The sequence below is a fragment of the Rattus rattus genome, chromosome 2 (assembly GCF_011064425.1).
Source record: "Rattus rattus isolate New Zealand chromosome 2, Rrattus_CSIRO_v1, whole genome shotgun sequence".
NCBI lineage: Eukaryota > Metazoa > Chordata > Mammalia > Rodentia > Muridae > Rattus > Rattus rattus.
In genome coordinates this window covers 105342820-105365890 of record NC_046155.1, presented here as the reverse complement: position 1 = coordinate 105365890, position 23071 = coordinate 105342820, and the positions used below count along the sequence as shown (strand labels likewise).

Genomic DNA, 23071 nt, shown 5'->3' with positions numbered 1-23071 from the left:
GACTATGAAATACGCAATATTAGGTGTTCTGTCATGGCAACAGCAAACAGACATCATACCATTCCATTCACAGTATTTCAGCGGTTTCTCTTTGCTCTTATGATAAAAATAAAGTTCCCATATTTAGCATACCAATAAACCTCATTTCTTCTACCATCTAATACCTCTTTATTTTTTTATTTCTTAAACTTGATGCTATAAAAAAGATGTACTCTTGTCAGCTCTGATTTCTCCAGCAGAAAGAAGCTTTCCTGGGGAAAGGACCAACTCTTGTTTGGTCTGTGATGTTAAATAATGTTTCTAATTTTAGCGGGTGGTTCATAGGGAGAATAACAAGAATTTCTTCTTGAACATGAGAGAGAGTTATACACTGAGTTTTAAGCTATTTTTAATGGTTTCTATAAAAAAAGACAGAATAAGCTCTGACCCATTCTAAACTAACCTATATCAGATGTGCCAACTCATGTCAGTAAAGCATGATCACCTTTAAAGGATTAAGTAAAAGCAATCTAGAAAAAATAAAGTCACGCATTTATAGTTTTCAAGAAAAAATATTTCCAGTCAAAACAAAGGATGTCTTGACTCAGTGCAATAACAATTAAGTCAGAAGGGTAATCTATAGGGGTATGCACTTAGCAGGGCTCTCTGACACCAGACATTAAAATCTCTACCTAACTTTTTATTTCCTAGTTAGACTCACTAAATGTCTTTTCTATTGTAAAGTGTTTCATTTTCATTTACCAACAAAAAAGCAGTTAAGTCAACCTAATGATTAATTTTGTTTGAGATTATTTAAGCAAATTGGCATGCTAAGATTGGACACTGGCTTCCCACAAGCTTGTTGGATGTGAATTCACTATGAGAATTACATGTAGCTATAATCATGCCAATAGTCAGGCCCATCATAATTATAGCAAGGAGAGGGCTACCTCAAGAATCATTTTAGATGACAATCTACTTCCCAAGGGGGGTGCCAGGATGTCTTTTAAGTATATATTGCATTAAAATGGCAATGCTTAGCTATGGGGACCCTGGACTTCTACTCCCACCAGGTACTGACAAGTTGTATCTTTTCCTGCCTCTTTCAGAGGACAGAGGAAAGGAGAGTGAACTCAAGGAGTAATAAAATCGTTCAACTGGACAATGGGGGAAAGTTAACTAAATCAACCAACAAACAGTGCCTCAGAAACCCTGAAACAATAATTAAAGAAAACAGAGCACTGAAGAAGCAATGGATGAAATCTTCCCAAACTTGGGATGGGAAATTAACCACCAGAATCACGAAACTAAATCCCCAAAAAGATAAATTCAAGGAAATCTATCCCAACTTAATTAGACTTCTGAACACTAAAGATACAGGAAATAGCCAGGGGGAAATGAAGTTTTACTGCAGGTAGAACAAATTCTAATGGCAGTGGATTTTCACTCAGAGACCAGGAGGTCAGAACTGTTGACTACATCTTTTCCAAGTGCCCAAATGGTCAGCCTAGAGTGCTGTTTACTATCAAGGATTTCTCGGGGTGTGTGGGGGGTGGCAGCAGGAAAAATCAGCATTCTGAGATACAGAAAAACAAAGACAATGATGCCAACAGACCCACCTAACACAAGCTAAAAGTTCTGTAGACAAAAAATGATGCTGAAAAACCTTAAACGAAAACAAAGTAGGAGCCAGGTAAGCGAAAATATCAGTCAACAGGATTTCCTTCCCTTCTCACATTTTCTGCAAATGTTTGAAAGTTGAAGCAAAAGGCATACTATTGCTTGAAATATGGCTGTAAGAATATTTAGAGGAAATGTTTAAGATAATTACAACATATAGAGAAGGAAAGGGATAAAATAGAAAGTACTTTATACTTTATTCAAACTGTCAGAATAATCTCAGTTGAAAGATTCAGGGATTATAGCTAAATAAAGATGTCTGGGCCTTCAGTATAATTGAGAGGAAAGTTTCATAAATTGGACTTGATGAAAATTAAAATGTTTTCTCTGTAGAAGATGATTGTGAGGATGGAAGGGCAAGCTACAGAATAGGAGAAAGGATTTGCAAGGGATACCTCTGACAAATACATCTAATCTATCTAAGCCATGCCAAAACCCCAGGACCTGGGAGGCTGCACTGTGAGTATCACTGAGAGTCAAGGCCATCATGGTCTATTCAGGGCAGTAACCATATTACCCAGTAATTCTACTTTTGAGCATTTATCCCACAAAATGAAAACATATCCACACATGAATCAGCAGGTGAAGGTTGTTGAGATGATTCAAGGGGCAAAAGGTTCTTACAGCCAAGCCTGAAGAACTAAACTCAATCCTTGTGGATCCATATGATGAAAGGAGGGAACTGTTCCCACAGTTATTCTCTAAACCCTAGCAAACTACAGCACATGCACACATACACTTAACACACCTATACACAGACACACACATGGAGTAATAAGATAAATTAAACTATTTTGCTTTCTATTGCTGTGATGAATATTCTAACGAAAACAACTTGGGAAGGAAAGGGTTTATTTTATAATGTCCATCATGGTGAGAAAATTAAAGTAGTGGCCAGGGAATAGCACGGTTTACTGGCTCACAGGATTATTTTCTATAGCTTGCTTGGCCAGATTTTCAGTCTTTCTCTCCTCTCCCCCTAACCCCCTCTAAACATGTATTATTGACTATTTGAAAATTTCATATAATGCACCCTAATCACATTTACTTCCCAGCATTACCCAGGTATACCTGCCTTGTGACCCCTTCCAAGACAAAAGATGGCAAAAGAAGAAAGAAAAATACCAATTCCAATTTGTGTTGCCCATATACTTACTGGAGCATGGTCAAACTCCTAGTAGGCAGCCCCTTAAAGAAAACTAAGTCCTTCCTCACCCCCAATCCTGGCAGAAGCTATCAACTATGAAGAGCTACACTTCAGCATCCTTATTACAATTTTAAAGAGTTCTTTTCAATGTCTTCCTATCTAGACTGTTTCTTTCGGGATGGGGTGGGGGAGGGGAGAGATGTCACCAAAGCCTTCTATGAAGCTCATTGTCACCTGTGAGTCTGCAGTGATCAATACCACTGGGGGGGGGGGAGCAAAAGCTTTTTTTGTTTCTTTTTTTCTTGTCCTTTTTATACTCAGCAGCAACAGAGATCATGGCCTTCCACATGGGTTCTGGCTACAACAGGCACATCAGCAAGGTGGCAGCAGAGACCACAGACATCCAGATTTCTTATACAACCCAAGACCACCTTTCCGAGGGGCTGGGTCCTCCCACATCAATCATCAGTCAAGAAAATGGCTCCACAGACTTGCCTAAAGGCCAGTCTGATGGCAGCATTTTCTCAACTGATGTTCCCTCTTCCTAGATGACTCTTAGATCAAGTTGACAAAAACAAATCAAAACCTAGCACAGCACAGGAAGAAACAGTGGGTGAACCATTTAACTGTGGTATTTTGAAAGCTAGTTGGCAATAAAATGGAAAAAACTATTGAACTATACAACAAAACCAGGACTAATCTCTAAGGAATTGTGTCTGACAAAAAAAAAAAAATAAGAAAACAAGGAAAAAAAGCCAGTCCTCAAGCATGCATACTGTGTGTGTGTGTGTGTGTGACTTAAACTATGTGAAATCTCTTGTCATCGCCATTTTGATTTTTCAAAGTTAGACTTAACCTAGGGACGCAAACGTGCTTGCTATTGAGGACATTCTCCAATGCTATAACATTCTTTAAACTACCAAAGTATAGAGAGAACACATTAGTGCTTTCAGAGAAGACATTGCTCTCTAAACTGACTCTATTGAGAAATGCTTAAACGGGACAATTTCTCCATTATTTCTAACAACAGCATGTGTGTTTACAATTATGCCAAGAAGGAAACAAAAACTAATATAATATTACCCATCAGAGATGAATGGAAATTTCTTACAAATTCTGTCTATTCTTGCTCTATGCTTCCTATTAGAATAAAAATAGCAAAGTCACTAAACACATATGAAGAGCATTTTAATATGCTTTATTTGATGTTCACAGAATACCCTGAGGCAAACATCATCACCTCATTTGTAACTGAGGCATCTAAGATTTATAGATGATATGTAGCTTATCTAAGATCACACAGTTGGTTATCAAGTGACAAGATTCACATGAAGACATTTCTGCTTCTGAAACCTGATGCCATAGTATCCTTTAAAGGTAATCTGTGTTGAACATCACATGGGCAGGAAGAGCTAAGAACATGAGATTTAATTGTCTTTTCCCTTCATGAAGTTGATTTGTTCACATATCTTTTCCTATGCTGCACGCATACTTGAGAGCAGACACATTTCTTATATTCCAGAAGCATCACAGGCAAGTTGAGCTTTTTCTACATTACTGGCTGACATGGATAAAATCCAGTGCCTCCTACAGTAAGTTTCTATGAAGCTCATGAAAACGCTGGCAGTCACTGCCTGTAGTGCCCAGGCCTTGCTCTATTTTTTTAAATCTCAGTAAAGAATACCTGCCCCTCCTCTTTGCCCATCCTCCTTCCTGCCTAGTGGTTTTGGGCAGTGAAGGCAGTTGGACTTGTTCTGTCAATAAGGAATATATTCATTTTAAAATCCTCACATGGGGTGATTCTTTACCACGCTACTATATCAAATATTTCACTTTCAGGCTTGGCTTTGCATGGATATAGGGGTTTTCTAGAAGCCTTAACTACTTGAGGCTCCACAGACATTCTAATAAAGAAAATGTTACCCAAATCAGCATTTATTCAGTGGGACTCTCTCTCTCTCTCTCGGTACTTGGAAAAGTTTTGACTGTACCTTAACTTGGTTATTTCCTAGGCACATGCTAACTGTTTTAAATGTGCTGCATGAGTTACCCTCACCTAGCCACAGAGTAAAGCATTTTGAGCATTTTCATCTTATTGAAGACAAACATACAGAAATAAGCCATCTGCTTACATTACCAACCTATACATGGTATGAGATTTTGACCTAAATCAGTTTTGACTAAAGAGCTCAAGAGTTTAGCCATCATACTTTACTATTGCTTCTTCATACAGTGACAATACCTCTATTTAAGAAACTTATTTCCATATGCTTTGGGGAACATTAGAAAATAACTGGTCAGGAGATAAAAGTAGTAAGAAATGCCTGGGAAACAGTGACTTAAATTATTTAATAGATAGAAAAACAATTTGTAAATTATAGAAAATTGTAAGTAAAAAGAACTCTAACCTTCAGCGGCATTTCCCACTGGTTAGCTTCATAGTTATTACTGCTCTTCTGCTCTCTTTGCTCTGGCTACATGCAAACATATGAACATATACTCAACGTACAATATTTTTCTCAAGATAATTGAGAAAAAAGTTACAGGCACGAGAATCCACTACTCTTATTTCATAATAAAAGGACACTCTCCTTATACAAACTCAAAAGTGGTAAAATTAACATTGAGACTACCTAATTTACAAATCCCATTCAAAGTTGTAAAAGGTCCCAATAGCATACTTTAAAGAGAAGCAGAATATAATAATTCCACTTCAAGGTACATTTGAGAACAAGCACTATGTTTTCACTGACATTAAAATTTCTTTAGTCTGAAACAGTTTCTCAGTCTGTTCATCATCTTCAAAAAATTTAAGAGCTCAAACTAGTTATTTTGCAAAATTTCATTTTTGGCATGTTTCCCTAATATTAGATCCTGGACTGCTAATCTTGGAATATCAAAAATACAATGTTGGGGTTGGCAAGATGGCTCAGTGCATAAAGGCATTTTCCACCAAGCCTTACAATTTGGAGAACTGACTCCTAGAGGTTGTTCTCTGAAGTGTGTGTGTGTGTGTGTGTGTGTGTGTGTATGTGTGTGTGTGTGTCCCCGTCCAGATGTCAATGTCAGGTGTCCTTTCTCTGCCACTTTGTTTTCTGAGACAGGATCTCTCAAATCATATTTGTCTACACTAGCTAACTACCAAGCCCCAGTGATCCTTGTCTCCACCCTGCTGTACATGACTTTGATTTGCGCTGACTCTGAGGAACTGAATTTAGGTCCTTATGCTTGTAGAGCAAGCACTTCCATCATGCCATAAGTCCTCCAGTTTATCTTACTGGAGAAAAATATTTGATTTCCTAAAATACCTGGATATTAGATACAACTGTCGCAACTAGGGCTCTGTGGCTTTTAGGTTCTCTCAGAACTGAACTTGGCAATGTAGAAAAACATGTATTTACATACTTCTGTCTATTCACCCAGATACAGAAAATCATTTCCATCTCTCTTCATCCCCATGTGTGAGTTCATTGTAGCTAATTCCAATTTAACACCACTCTATTCACACTGAACTCCATCCTTTCAGTATTTAAGACCCTTTCTCTGACACTATGAAACTTGGTTCCATTATACATGTGTATACAGGCACAAACATGCTTTGTACACAAATACACACGAAGTAGGTAGGGGAAGGGAGAGAGGGAGAGGGAGAGGGAGAGGGGGAAGGAGAGGGAGAGGGAAGTACCAGACCACCAAAGAGTGGTCAGGTGAATGACAGAATGATGACAAACTTAATTCCTGTGAGAACATTGTGTCAGGGCTATGCATTGTTCTTTTGGAAACACACCAGGCTTTATGGGTGTTAAGACAGGATTCAAGACAGGACATTTTCTTTGTTGCTTTTTTTCCATTATGATATCTTTAGGTATTTTTAGAATGATGTAGAAAGAAGTGTCAATTCTTTCATAGCCTCTTACATTTTTTTTTCCTGGAGTAATAAGACAGAATAAGGCCAGGAGCAAATATTTTATAATAGGCTATACACTTTTAAGGAATAATTAGAGTGAGTCATGGACTCCCTTAATTTGAAATCCAGTCTTATCAGGAAGTTGGAGACGGATTTCATGAGTCCTTGGCTGGTCTCCAACTCTCTACATAGCCATGGATGACCTTGACCTCCTGATTTTCCTTCCTCTACTTCCTGACTGCTATGAGTACATAGGTTTGTACCACCAGCACGTTCTGTTTTGTGGAGGTGCTGTGATCAAACCCAGGGTGTCTACTAACTAAACTCTATCCACAGCTCAAAGTTTAAGATTTTAATGGAAAAGAGGAACTGAAGAATTTGCTTGGAAATCTTAACTGTTTATTCCCCTATGAAAAATTTTATGTCTTTAGTGAAACTTTAAGTAACTGAAGTTCAAATTTTCCCACTCAAAACTATTTAATACATATTGCATAGTTCTTATTTGTTAGTCTAAAATATATTGAGCAGTAGCAAAAGCACAAGGCCTTAGGGTACAGTGAGAATAGCAAGATATAGGCTCTGTTCTCTTATGTTTTCACTATGCTGAAAACCACTAGGCATTACTAATCAATCCCCAAACAGTACTGAAAATTTACAGGCTCTGGGGTCAAAGTCTCTTGAGTTAAATGAGACTTTGGAACCACTGACTTCCAGTACCTAATGTATCTGTTTTCTTGTCATCTAAGTTTTTAGCAAAAAAAAAAAATTACACACTAAATTTAAAGTAGTACATAGGTGGTTGCAATGTTACAGTGGTTGGAGGAATTCCATTCCCAAAGTCATCACTTTAAACAGAACTTATTGTTCCTATTTGGTGACAATTAAATCAATATTTTATAAAGCTTTAATAACTTTTAAAAGAATTCATAAATAAAACCAAAGATGGAGCAATTTTCAGACTCAAAAGCAGTGTTACAGAATTTTCTGGAGTTGTCACTTTGCAGACGTTCTGTCCTTATGACACAATCACAATTCCAAGTCTATAAAATATAATCTCTATAATCCTCACTGCCTCTTATGAACAACTGGGATTTTTAAGACTCATACTCTACAAAGTGATTAGAGAAAATGTTTGAGAAAACAAAAAAAGCAAGTCTTCCCTCTCCAGAAAAGAGTACTAAGATTTTCAAAGGCCATATCTGCCTTCTTTTTAGTCCACAGATCTTATACATTGATGCCACTTGGTATGATTTAAGGAAGCACCAGACTTCTTCCCTGAGAGTCAGTGGGCCAACACTCCTAGAAACTATAACTGATTCCAGAAATTCCTCTCCTAGTGTGACTTCACTTAAGTAGCCTTCCCAATGCAAAGTTGAGTTCTGTAGGAATAAAATGTTTGATGAGAAGGAGGTGAGGAAATTAAAGGTATTGTTGAATACCAGAATAAAAATTATAGCTGTGTGGCTGATCAGTAGAAGTAGAGAACTCAGTGCGGGTGAAAGGAAATACCAATAGAGAAACATAGAGGCAGAGATTAAGGGGAAAATACATAATCAGCTGTGTCGCATGAGCATGACTATATGAGAGAAAGCTTGCACAGGGAAATATGACTTGCCACTCAGTGTGACTGCAGAGTTAAGCCACAGAATATCACCTGGAACTTGTTAGAAATACAGCATTATAGAATCAATTCATAATTAAAATTTGTATTTTATCAGGACCTGATTCAAATATGCATTTAACTGAGAAGGGGTTAGTTATCAAATGTATGCAGATAGTGATGAGAAGAACATACAGTTGGGTGGAGGAAGGAAGTAGTCTAATGGAAGAGACAGACATGTTTATACATAGTCAAAAGAGCCAGGAGACTGTAACTGCAGGTTATCTGGAGATAACTGAGCTGATTGTGAGTCACATATTAGTCTCCATTCAGGCCTAGTGGTATGAGACAATGCCTGAAGAGTTCCTTTAAAAATGAAGTTATAATAGATTGTTATGAAATTCTGATATCACTATATATTGGTTTTAATTTTAGGCTTTTGGTACTAAATGTATATTTTCTTCCCTTGTTGCTGTCTAATTTAGCTAGGAAATATACAGGAAGGTATTCAGAAGCAATATAGGGTAAGACGTTAATCCCGAATAGATTGGATTCTAAATACTCTTAGTTTTTTCCAGATTCTTTAGTAGTTTTTCCCACAGACACTTTTTTTTATAAGCTACATGTTTCAGAGCATTGGATGTTTTTGTTTTCAGGGTATCCTTGAGCACAACTATATTATTTAAAAATAATAAATATTTTAACATATAGAGAAAGAAAGAACTTCATTGTTTTTAAATCAAGAAAGTAGTTATGTCCAGGGAGGGAGAGGTGCTATATCTGGGAGAGGTAACAGGGGCCTTCCAGGCTGGCTTGATCTAAGTGATTATACATGTATTCGTTCAGAGGTTAAGAGCACTTGCCTGTTCCTCCAGAGGTCCTGAGTTCAATTCCCAGCAACCACATAGTGGCTTACACCATCTGTAATGTATTCCTGTCATACTTTTAATTATTAGATTCTATACTGTTTAACTGCATAACCTTTTCTATTAAAAATAAGAGACCATGTCCCTACACCCAGATATAGCTTGACTCCCGGGAGGTCGGTCACAACCAGGCTTGCAGGTGAGATGACCACCCCCCACCCCTCAATACCTGGCCTAACTAGACATGGGTCCATGAGGCCCAGAGGACGCAGGACCAATCCTCTCTGCTAGAGACATATCATCCTTCCAGTCCACAACTATGCCCAGAGTAGATCAGGTGCTCCTGCCAGACCCCCTGTGCAACACCCAAACCCAGCTTGATTCCCAGGAAGTCTGTCAAAACCACGCTCACAGAGACAGTCTTACGTAAGGAAGGTCCATCATAACCCGACTCAGAGGAGGGATAGGATCCAGATAGAGAGAGCAAGTCCATTTAACACCTGAGATAACCAGATGGTGAGAGGCAAGGGCAAGAACATAAGCAACAGAAACCAAGGGCACTCAGCACTATCAGAACCCCTTTCTCCCACCACAGCAAGCCCTGGATACCCTAAAACATCTGAAAAGCAAGTTTCCGACCTAAAATCCAATCTCATGAAGATGATAGAGGACTTTAAGAAGGACACAAATAACTTCCTTAAAGAAATACAGGAGAACACAATCAAACAGTTAAAGGAATTGAACAAAACCATCCAGGATTGAAAAATGGAAACAGATTAAAAAAATCTCAAAGGGAGACAGCTCTAGAGATAGAAAACCTAGAAAAGAGAACAGGAGTCACAGATGCAAGCATCACCAACAGAATACAAGAGACAGAAGAGACTCCCAATGGCAGAAGATGGAATAGAGGACATCAACACAACAGTCAAGGAAAATACAAAAAGCAAAAAGTTCCTCTCTCCAAACAGTCAAGAAATCCAGGGCACAATGAAAAGACCAAACCTGAGACTAATGGGTATAGAAGAAAGTGAAGATTCCTACCTCAAAGAGGCAGCAAACATCTTCAACAAAATTATAGAAGATAATTTTCCTAAGCTAAAGAAAGAGAAGCCCATAAACATACAAGAAGCACAAAAAAGATGGGACCAGAAAAGAAATTCCTCTCATTACCTAATAATTAAAACACCAAATGCACAGAACAAAGAAAGAATACTAAAAGCAGTAAGGGAAAAGGTCAAGTAACATAAAAGCAGGCCTATCAGAATTACACCAGACTTCTCAACATAGACTATGAAAGCCAGAAGATCCTGGGCAGATGTCATACAGACCCTAAGAGAACAAAAATACCAGCAAAACTTGCAATTACCCGAGAAAAAGCAAGAAATTAAACTTTTCACAACAAACCCAAAAGAAGAGAAACACACAAACATAATTCCACCTCTAACAACAAAAATAACAGGAACTAACACTCATTGATCCCTAATATCTCTCAACATCAATGGACTCAATTCTTCAATAAAAAGATATAGACTAACAGACGGGGTACATAAACAGGATCCAGCATTTTGCTGCATATAGGAAACACACCTCAGAGTCAAAGACAGACATTACCTCAAAGTAAAAGGATGGGAAAAATCTTTCCCAAGCAAATGGTACTGACAAACAAGCTGGAGTTGCCATTCTAATATCCAACGAAATAGATTTTCAACCAAAAGTTATCAATAAAAGATGGGAAAGGACATCACATACTCATCAAAGAAGAAACCCACCACAATAACTGTCAATTCTGAGCATCTATGCCCCAAATGCAAGGGCACCCACATTTGTAAAAGAAACATTACTAGAGCTTAAACCACACATTGAACATCATACAATAATAGGAGATTTCAACACCCCACTCCTATCAAAGGATAGATCATGGAAACAGAACTAAAAAGAGACACAGTGAAACTAAAAGGAGTTATGAACTAAATGGATTTAATTGATATCTACAGAACATTTTACCCTAAAACAAAAGAATATGCCTTCTTCTCAGGACCTCATGGTAGCTTCTCCTCAGGACCTCATGGTAGCTTCTCAAAAATTGACCACATACTCGGATACAAAACAAACCTCAACAAATAAAAGAACACTGACTTAATCCCATGTATTCTATCGGACCATCATGGACTAAGGCTGGTCTTCAATAGCAACAAAAACAACAGAAAGCTCACATACATGTGGAAGCTGAACAACCATCTACTCAATGATAACTTGGTCAAGGAGGAATAAAAGAAATTAAAAACTTTAGAATTAAATGAAAATGAAGGGACAACATACCCAAACATAAGAGCAGTGCTAAGAGGAAAACTCATAGCTATGAGTGCCTCCATAAAGAAATTGGAGAGATCATACACTAGCAGCTTAACAGCTCATCTGAAAGCTTTAGAACAAAAAGAAGCAAATACACCCAAGAGGAGTGGAGGGCAGGAAATAATCAAACTCAGGGCTGAAACTGACCAAGTAGAAACAAAAAGAACTATACAAAGAATCAACAAACCAGGAGCTGGTACTTTGAGAAAATCAACAAGATAGATTAAACACTTAGCCAGACTAACCAGAGGGCACAGAGAGAGCGTATCTTAATTAACAAAATCAGGAATGAAAAGATAACAACATAAAACATAACAACAGATACTGAAGAAATTAAAAAAAAATCAGATCCTAATATAAAAATCTGTACTCAAGAAAACTGGAAAACCTGGAAGAAATGGATGATTTCCTGGACAGACATGGATAAAAAGGAGCACTCCGTCACTCATGGTACAACCACTGTGGAAATCAATATGGCAGTTCCTCAGAAAATTGGAAATAGTTCTACCAGAAGACCTAGCCATACCACTACTCAGCATATACCCACAAGATGTTCCAACATATTACCAAGAACACCTGCTCCACTATGTTCACAGCAGTCTTATTTATAATAGCCAGAAGCTGGAAAAAACACAGATGTCCCTCATTGGAAGAATGGATACAGAAATGTACATTTATTACACAATGGAGTACTACTCAGCTACTAAAAATGACGACTTAACAAACTTTGTAGGCACAAAGATAGAATTAGAAAATATCCTGAGTGATGAAACCCAGGCCCTAAAGGAAACACATTGTATGTAGCCACTGATATGTGGATATTAGCCCAAAAGCTGAGAACACTCATGATACAACTCACAGACCATATGAAGTTTAACAAGGAGGGCCAAAGTGTAGATTCTTCAAATCCACTTAGAAAAGGAAATAAAATAATCATGGGAAGCAGAGGGAGGTAGGGATCTGTGTGAGAGAGGGAACAGGGAGGAGAAAAGAGGAGGTAGGACCAGGTATAGGAAGTGACAGGAGAGAAGTCCATAGGGCCAGGAGAATGAATAGAAAAAAGTAGCAGTGGTGGGTGGGGAACCACTAGAAAGTCCCAGATGCCAAGGAAGTAGTGAGAAGCTCCCAGGATCCAATGGGGATGATATTAGCTGAAATACCCAACAGTGGGGAGATAGAACCTGAAGAGATCACTTCCAATAGACAGACATGGCCCACAGTGGTGGGTTAGGAATATCAACACATCTCAAAATTTTTAAACCAGAATTTTATCTGTTTAAAGGAAATGCAGGGACAAAAAATGGAGTAGAGGCCGAAGGAAAGGCCATCCAGTGACTGCCCCACTCAGCAATCCATTCCATCTGCAGCTACCAAACCCTGATACTATTGCTGATGCCAAGAAATGCTTGATTATAGGAGCATGATATAGCTGTCTCCTGAGAGGCTCTGCCAGAGCCTGACCAGTACAGATGCAGATACTCACAGCCAACCATCGGACTGAGCCTAGGGACCCTAATGGAAGAGTTAGGGGAAGGACTGAAGAAGCTGAAGGGGACTGCAATCCCATAGGAAGAACAATCAGAGCTCCCAGGGTCTAAACCATCAACCAAAGAGTATACATGGGGCTGCCCATGACTCCAGCTGCATATGTTACAGAGGATTGCCTTATCTGATACCAGTAGGAGAGGAGGTGTTTGGTCCTGTGGAGGCTTGATGTCCCAGAGAAGGGGGATGGTAGAGGGGAGAGGTGGGACTGGGTGGGTGGGTGTGGGAGCACTCTCACAGAGGCAAAGGTGAGGGGGATGGGATGAGGGTTACATGGAGGGGAGACCAGGAAAGGGGATAACATTTGAAATGTAAACAAATAAGATGATTAATAAAAAAATAAGAGAAATACTAAGTGCAGATGCTATCTGAGGAAGAATGGAGTACATTCACCTTGAACTGTCACAAAAAATACAGAAACCTAGCTTTGAGTACTAATACAGCACTTCCCTTTTGGCTGCTCTTTATTAACTGAATTATTTCCCCAGCCTGAAATATAAGAAATCATTAGGAAAGGACTACACCTCTCCCTCATAGGGTAGCAGAAGAGTGCTTGCTGCAGCAGTACAGTATTAATTCTAGACAATGCACTGTTCAATTTTGGTCTTAAATATCAGTTAGTGTTCTGGTTCCCTAGCAGTTGTGTCCTTATAGAGCTAGGGCCCAGTTATCTTCATCTTGCCTAGGTATCTACTGTGGGTTTATGAGCATGGGTGCTTATAAAATGAACACGCATAAAATCGGATATATTTTAGCAAAGCACACCCCTCCCCCTAGGCTCATAAATCTAGCTTTGTTGTTAATCCTTTCTAAAACACATGAAGCATGGGTATTTAATCCAAATATATTAGTTACACGTTTACCCCAATGAAAATAGAGATAAATACAACAGTGTTATTGCTGAGGCTATAAAATCCATTTGGTAAAAAGCAATCTTCTTAGTTTGCAATTTCAGTACATTAAAATGTTCATGAAATATTTAGTTTGTTTTTGTTTTGTTTTTTTTTTTTTGAGACAGGGTTTCCCTATGTAGCTTTGGCTGTCCTGAACTCTCTCTGTAGACCATGCTGGCCTCAAGCTCAGAACTATACCTGCCTCTTTTCAACTCTCTGTTATGATGTATTTTTAGAGTTACATGTCAAAAATATTACATTAAACACAAAACACAAGTTTATCAAAATTCTATTTTGCCTCTACATTCTCTTTAGGCTCACTACTAGTTTTCAATTTTTCTATTATAAAGCAAATCTTGTTCCTGCTGTTAGTGTAAAGTGTTTTCATTTGTAGGTTTACTTGTAAGCTCAACTCCAATTTTGTTTTGTTTCTCACTGGGATGAGAAATACTAAAATGGAGACAAAATTAATGTCTCAGCTACATTTCTGCTCAAGCTCTGTAAAAGGTGCTAATGGTCAGTAAGTGAGTCAGATAACCCTGATCTCACACAGTGGCTGTCAAAAGGACCCTAACCCTTCATTATTCTTTGGCGGGTTGGACATTTTCTTAGAAATCAATGAGCATCTGAGAAGTAGAATTGTATTCCTAGATTACATAAACATCTAGAGTGATTACTATCCCAACATCCAGAGTGATTATTATTCCAAGAATACTGCTCAAAGTTTGATAGACTGGTTACAAGTATACAGTTCCTCTCTTCTCTTCTCTTCTCTTCTCTCTCTCGTGTTAGAGATTAAATCCAGGGCTCTGTGTATCCTAGGATGCTAGGCAAGCAACCTACTAACTGAGCTACTTTCTCAGGCCCCAAACCACAGACAGTGCAGCCTCAATAATGAGATAACACACAAACAAAATGTTGTATTGATTGAATTTTCTGGCACAAATTCAAGATTGGAGGCAAAACTTGGTTTTATATATAAATGTTAATAGAAAAATAAGAGAGTAGAAAATATGAAAGTAGATCATGTCTTCACACAACGCGGAAATTAGGATTTATCTCATAGGTTGTAGTCAGTGGGTTGTTGCCTATGAAGTAGTTTGGAAATTCAACGATCAGAATAATAGTCTTAAGGAACAGTGAGAAACGCTTAAATTTACATCCAGACAAATGACACCAGAAAATAATCATAAAGGCTTTTGTCCCAACATTGTAATAAATCTCTGGATTTGATTTTGAATTTAATAATCAAAACCCACTATATTTTTTGTTTGTTTGAGACAGGTCTCAGGTATCCCAGAGGTTAGCCTTAAGCTTGTTATGTAGCAAAGTGCTGGGATTACATGTGTGTCAACAAACTCAATTTACACAGTTGTGGGAGGCAAGTATTCTACAAATTGAACTACAGACCTAGCCAAAACCACTGTAGTTTTCAACATATCAGCTCCAATTAAATATTTTCGTGAGACTTCCTAGTCTAAAATGCTGCCATGCTGCCATGTAAAATAATAACTATGAAGAAGTTTATGACAAAAATAATTGAGAGGCTAGGGCCAGTAAGGCAGCTCAACAGGTAAAAAGCACTTGTCTTGCAAATTTGACAAATTGCTTGACTTTGGATTCTTGGAATCCATAAAAAAGAGACAAACATAGTACCCTGTGACTAAATCCCAGTAGATAGGGGTTGGAGACAGGCATTCACCATAAAAGCTCACAGGCCAGCTATCCTGGAGTACACATGGAGCTTCAAACAAGAGGAAAGAGAGACCTTTCCTCAAAATAGGTGATGGCTGACAGCTGAGGTTGTCCTGACTTCCAAATGTATGGGATAGCATGGCAGAAGTACATTCTCACACTTAAAATTTATACATACACATGCATGCAAAAACAATATAAACAATGTGCTAGATTCAACTAAGGAGCCCATCACTGACACCTGACGTCTTCTTAGACCACCTATTACTGTTTTCATGGAGTGCAAATTACAAAAAACTTTTTTACCAACACTTTTTGTAAACCAAGTTTTCTGACTTTCATAGGCATGGCATGGCATATGTATGTATTCACACAAAACAACAACACAAGTTCTTTAAACCTATAAGAAATTCACAACTAAGATAAAAGTCTAATTGGATCTTATTGTGGTAAACAATGGTATGCTTATATGTGCTTTACAATAGTACATATAATTTTAAAAAGTAGTTAGCCATTTAATTAACATAAATTGTTCACCTTTCCCTATCAATTTTAATACTTAGATGTATTTCTTTTTCAAGTTATACAGTGCTCACTGTTTATTAAGTTGAAGATTCCCAATTCATCTTATCTAACGGAGAAGGAAGGCATCAGCACCATCCAGAGCATATGCCTCAGAAAGTATGTGGAAGGAACTGTTAAGCTTTTGGTGCCATCTAGTGGACTATTTTTGTAGCCTTTATTCAATGTCAGGAAGCAAACACCTAACTTCTTCAGCTAGTAGGGCAATTTCAAACAGAAAGTCTAACCCTTATTGCACACAGCATAGCTTTCTATGTCCAATCTTGCTCTCGTCCACAGTTAAGGTGACAGCCGTAAGACAATCAAGTGAAGCTGAGATTGCCACACCTGTCTTCTGCCATGAAGTTGGCCCTATTATGGCATTTCTCATTTCTGCTTTCCTGATAATCAACCTCAAGGTATTCATATGTATCACTTTAACTTTATTGTTAAGCTCTAAGAAAAATTATGTCTAGAGCTAGAAAAAAAAGCAGTGAGAAAAACTCTGTGTGCTACATCTAAATTTGATTTTCATTTAATTCTCATAGCAACCTGTAACTCATCTTTACATCTTATTTCAGTCATTACTTTCTTATGGTTACATTTCTGGCATCCTGTGACAAATTCTTACTGCAATTACCTCATTGCTAACTATAACATAATTAAATTTGTATAATTTAATCAGTCTGTCATCCCTTTTGAACAATCTAAGAATTAAGCTATGGCTGGGGATGTTAACTCAGCTAGTAAATTGTCTGTCCAGCATGCACAAAGCCCTGCCTTCAATCCCTAGCACTGCATAAAACAGGTTGGTGGCACATGCCTGTAATCCCACCACTTGGAAGAATCAAGAGGCTCTAGACCTCAAGCTCATTTTTAGATACAAAGAACAGTTTGAGGCTTGCCTGGACTACATTGGAGCCTTAGCTCAAAAACCCAGCCAATCAATATTTTGTTTAAAATATGTCTCCATTACCTGACTAAGAATTACTTTCTCCAGAATGAATTCCCAACCATTGGCTTTGTAGAAGACATGACTTTTATAAAGTTTAGTATAAAGTTTAGTAGGGACTTGTTAGGCCCACTTTAAAAAGAGCCAGTTCACAACTCACTCTGCACAGCTCATTAGTGTGTTCTCAATATTAAATGCTAATGTGGAGTGTGTCTGGGGTGGGGAGATCAAATCCTTTAAAAAACTCGCCCAAGCAAATGAATTCCAAAATGAGGGTAGCATGTGTGAACAAATGTCCCCACTAAGCAAGTGGCCTCCAGGCAGTAAGGGGAAGCTGTAGTGCTGCTTCCTGCCCTCCCCCTGTACCCCCCTCAGAAAAACCCTTCCCAATAGGCATTCAACTCAATGGGGCCACTGCTGCATTGCAGTTGCTGTCCAGTTAAGTTTTGCACTGGATAAATGACATTCTGTGTTATCTATTCATATTTTTTGTTGGGTCTTTAAAACCTCATTCTCAGAAGGGCTATCCTATGTCAAAAATTTTCTTTAGAATCAATATCTCTGCATAAACAAGAGGCAGATTCTAAAAGGAACTTTTTACCTCCAAAGGGAATTTATGCAATACAGTTCCATTCTGCTTGGTCAATTCTACATTTTGCCACAAGGAGAAAAACATTAATAAGAGCAGAGTCACTGTCCCTGAAAAGGAATATTTTAAGAAAATGAAATCACATTGCTCTCAAAATATAAACTAAAAGGGAATTGGTGTGGAAAACATATTTAAAGAAATATTATAGCAGCCTTAGTTGTAAATAGCTTCAACATTAAGATTACTATTCATTAAGTAATGTTAGTTGCAGAAGGTTTTCTTTGCTTCCCAAGTTAGTACGAATCTAGTGTGGAGAGGAATGCCTGCAGACTAAGCACCTGGGGGACAGTGACAGGCGGGATAAGGAATTCAGGATCTTCCTTGCCTACTTGTGACTTTAAGGCTAGAGGTCTAAAACTGTCTCAAAAAACTGCAACTTCCTAAAATTTGGAATAAAGATGTACAAATTATACCCAAGGTAGTAACCCAGTCCATGATAGGAAGGGTCTAGAAACTGAGTCAAACGTATCACCTGTACTCATGAGAACAAAAGAAAATTACAGTAAAAATAAGTGTTTCACTTTTTGGTTAAGCCATGTGCAAACCTTTAATTTTCATACTAAAATTTCTGTGAAATGTTTTAAATTTATAGATGTCAATGTGCAAACCACAGAAATGTTAATTGGGAAGTTTTTCATAAAATATATTCTGACCATGATTGCCTGCCCCCTAACTTCTTACAGATCCTTTCCACCTCCCCATATATTGCAATTCTTAAAAAATGTATTTTTGAGATAAGACCTATGTAAAATTAGGGGGACTTCAACTCACAATCCTTTTTCCACCTCATGAGACACAAGTAAAATCCATCATTAAAAAAAAAAAAAAAGTAAAAAGCACAGGGCATTAGATTCAGCTAAAATCTCCTTTTTTCCCCCACATTAAATATCCTATTCAGTGTTATCACTCCAATAATGCTCTCTGGTTTTAGTATATTCATGCAATTTCCCCCTTCTACCATATTGTTTATACTTACCCATATTGATCACGTGGACCTGGTCAATTCACTTGAACTTTCTGGGTGGAACTTCATCCTCTGTTGAACCGTTCCTGATAGGCCGTTTACACCTTTTAAATACCCCAGAGGGCTCTAAATGACCAGTTTGTACATAACTCCATGTGTACTTGTACGTTACATTTTTTAGGGCATTTTCTTGAAAGAAATTTCTGGATCATGAGTGTGCATAACTCCTTGTGTAGTTGTGCATATTTTAGGGCACTTTCTTGAAAGAAAATCTCTGGGTCATGAGATATATACCCTTCAGTTTTACTAGGCACTGCCAATTTACTTCCAAAGTGGCTGTATCCACTTCTACACTTAACCAGGAAAGCATGAGTCCTTTTGCTCATTTTTTCCTTGTCATTTTAAAAAACTGAATTGCAAAGCATTCTTTGGGAAGTTATTTCAATATAATAAAGTTCCAACTGATTTGACATTTCATTTTGTTAACAGTACCTTTATCACAAAATAAGAGTGTGGAAATTATATCAACATTTTCCTTTAGGTTTGGGCTTTTGTCTTTAAAAATAATTCTCTACCCAACTATGGTGAATGCAGTTTTCCTCTTCAGAATTGTTTTCAAACCATCTAGAATTTATTTCTGTGTATGATGTGAGTTAAAGAATCTGATTTTATCATTTGTAAATCAACAGTCATTTTTAAATTGTCCATTCGTTCACCATTGACTTTTAAAGCTACTTCTATTGTATGACAGTGATTGTATCTGTAAGTGGGCCTGTTCCTAGGCTCATGATTTTGGTCTACTGGTCTATTCTTGTCTGTTGATAATATATATAGCTTAAATTGCTAGAGCTTTGTGATAAATCTTGGTAGCTGTAATAATACTTGGTATCTCCTAATACTTTCTCAATACTGTTTTGGCACTTCTTGCTCTTTATTCCATCATGTAAATTTTAGGATTAGCTATATCTTCCATTATCTTTAAAAAAAAACTTCTTTCATAATTTGTTGAGATAAAGCTAGTTTTGTTTTGGGTTTAGCTTATCAAATATTAACATTGCATTGCTGATCAACAATAAATGGTGTTATTAAGGAGGGAAGGGGAACTACGAGAAGAAATATGTTGTGACTTCACTTGAGTTGTACTGCTTTTTCAAATTAATTTGGTGAGACTGAGAAGTTATGGTAAGCCTTCTCAATCGTGAGCACACACAACTTTCCATTTGTTTAGTTCTTCTTTTGTCCTTTAATAAATATCTTTTCCCCATAAAGATCTTAGGAGTTTTGCTAGAGTAATAATTCCTGGATTTAAAATTTCTATTTGCTGTATTTCATCTTCTGGGCCACTATATGGTATATCCTTTAATTCATCTACTATATTGTCAAAAAAACACCCATGTTCTAGATCTGTGTGTGTTGCATTCAGAGCTCAAGACTTTTTTTGTTGTTCAGGTGTCCATCAGTTTCCTTCATCAATATTACACTGAAAAATAAGTTCTATACCATTTTCTCACATAAGCAGGGGGATTCCACAGGTATTTCTTGACCTAAGTTTGGGGTGGAAAGAACAGACATGTTTCTCCTGAAGTATCTTGAAAGAAGCCTTTCTGATTTTTCTCTGCCCAAACCTCCCTTTTCAGTGGGGAACACTCAAACCCTTTGCATTTTTCCGAAAGTTGACCCTGCCCCTTCACAGTAGTTTGAGATTCTCAGATGTTGAAATGCAATCTTTCAGGGATTCTCTGACCTTTCTTCCTGAGAAGCTTCACCCTGGGGAAGCAGCCCAATTTTCTCCACCAGAACCAGTATCTATATCTGAGTTAGGAATGGAAGTCATTATGATTCCCAAATCCACCATTGGCACATTTCTTAATAACTTATTAATGGCAAAAATAAATGCTATCAATAGGTAATTTTGGGTTGTTTTGTTTTTCAACTTTGTGGTTGGTCGGTCAAATTTTAAATTTAGTATTCCATCGATGTTTCAATCATGTAAATGCTATCTTGGGGAAGGAAGAGACAGGAGATTCTGCAGATCTCCAAAGAAAAAAGCAAAATCGGCAAAGCAGTCAAAAAAAGTTAAGAGCCAGCATCCATTTGCTTTTGACTCATCGAGTGAATGGCACCTTCTTTACACAGCATCTGGTCTAAGTGGGTTTGGTTGCTCTTTGGCTGGTTTTTAGTACTGGAAACAGATTCAGTTTTGAAAGACACTTTGAAATCGAGTAGCAAACACCAATTCCCCCCAACTTTTTCTCCCCAATCCCCAGTTTGGTCTGAAGGGGCACAATCCTTTTTCCGCTTTAGGTGGGCAAGATTTCTGTGCAAAGACCTTAGAACCGTTTGCCTCATTTATCAGGCAAATTTGGAAAGGAACTACTTTGAACGATAAGGAAGACTACTACGCAGGTTCAAGTCATACTTTTAACACGAGCTTGTTGAAACGTTTAACAATTCCAAAATGAAATTAAACGAGTTTTAACTTTTTTTTTTTTGCCTCTCAAATGCATAAAAATGCAGAGAAAGTTAACAAGGGGGAAAAAATCTTAAAACGGTAAAAATAAGAAAAACAACTCTTCTTAGGACTAGTCCTTGGATGAGTTACCAGGAAACTGATTCTTCTTTTCTTGACTTCTCGGATGCCAGTCCTGAGGCTAGCGGCCAGCGGTCTCAGTACCTGCTCCGGCCTCCCCCTCGCTCCAGGCGGCTTCCCACGCGGCCTCCGCCCCTTGGGGGCGCCCGGCGGCCCGAGCGGCTGTAAGAATCGCGCGGTGTCGGGCAGCTTCGTTCTACAGACGGCGGCAGCCCGCGCTCCGGCCTACCCACGCGCTCGCGGCCACTCGAGTAGCGCTCGCTGCGGTAGCTGTCGCGGCCGCCGTAGCCGTCGGGAGAGCAGCCGCGGTACTCGTCGTAGCGGCCCCCACCATAAGATGGCGGCGGACCTCGGGCAGGGCCGGCGCCACGCGGGTCCCCGTAGCTGTCGAACGGGTCGCGGTAGGAGGCTCCGCTAGGATGCTCGGAGTAGTCGCGCTCGCGGCCCCCGTAGCCGTCGCGCTCGCAGTAGCCCCTGGAAGGGCATTCATCTCGCGCGCTCGAGTGGCCATAGTCGCGGTAGGTGTAGTCGCGGGGCGAGGGTGCAAAGTCGCGCGGGTCCCGGGCGCTCGGGTAGTCGCGGCTCGAGTAGCTCTCACGGGGCGAGTAGCCCTCGTCGCGCGGGCCCAGGTACGGGTCTCGGCGCGGCGGCGGCAGCTCACGGCGCGGTGGGCCCCGCAGCCGTCTCGTCCCGGAACCCGCCGCTCGCCGCGAATTCCCGCGCCGCTGCGCTTTCGGGCCGACGGCGCTGCTCTCTGGGCGGAGGCCCGGCCCGGCGCGGCGGTGGTCCGCGCTTCAGTGGCAAGGGGCCCGCGAGGGTCGCAGGTCGAAATCCCGAGTAGCCGCCCGGCTTCGCCGACCCACCCCGGAGGGAGGGCGCCTCGGGCCGCCGCCGCGGGTCCCGCGCAGGCCCCTCGGGCGGCCTCGGCTGCGGGGAGGAGGGGGCCCGCGCCGGCCGCTCTCGAACACCGGCTTGGTGGCCTGGGCCACCTTGATGGCCTTACCATCCAGGGACTTGCCGTTCATGTCTCGGGCGGCGGCCTTGGCGTCCGCGGGGTTCTCGAAGGTGACGAAGGCGAAGCCTCTGGACTTGGAGGTTTCCCGGTCCTTCATCAGGAGCACCTCGATGATGCGGCCATACTTGCCGAAAGCGGTTTCGAGGCCCTTCTCGTCGGTTTCGAGGTTGAGACCCCCGATGAAGAGCTTCCCTGGACGATCAGCTTCAACCATGTTGGCAGCAGCGACGGCAGCAGCGAGGACTGTGGTGGCGAAGAGCTGAGAGACGGCGCGACACTGAACTCCCCTGCTGGTCGAGACCGCCTCCTACCGGTCGGGGGCGCTGTGCGCAGGCGGGAGGGCGGAAGGCAGGGCCGGGCGGCCCCTGAGCCACGGGCAACTCCTGGCTGTGATTGGTCGGCAGGTCCGCACCTCAAGCGGGTGTCTCGGGGAGGCGGAAACTGGTTTTGTGACTTCGTGGTCTCCTCAGCCTCACTCAGCTGGCCCTGGCTTCACGTGTGGGGCCGGTCCCAGAAGCGCCGCTGAGTTAAAAAGCCGTTAGGGGAAGGAGAATAAAGTTCCATTGCTCTTAATGAAAAGAATTCCAAGACATTCCAAACCTAGTTACCCAAACGATTTTTAAAACAAACAAACAAACAACCCATCCTCTGGAAAATGAAATTAGTAGTCGTTTAA

General features: G+C 39.9%; 1 protein-coding gene across 1 annotated transcript; it reads right to left on the bottom strand.

Annotated features, from left to right (window-relative positions):
- Positions 1 to 21203: 21203 nt before the first annotated feature.
- On the bottom strand, positions 21204 to 22609 carry Rbmxl2 (RBMX like 2). Its single transcript, XM_032895894.1, is given in 4 exon segments — positions 21204 to 22059; positions 22062 to 22136; positions 22139 to 22183; positions 22186 to 22609. Coding segments are annotated over 4 exon segments (1146 nt in total). The 3' UTR covers positions 21204 to 21457.
- Between the last annotated feature and the right edge of the window lie 462 nt (positions 22610 to 23071).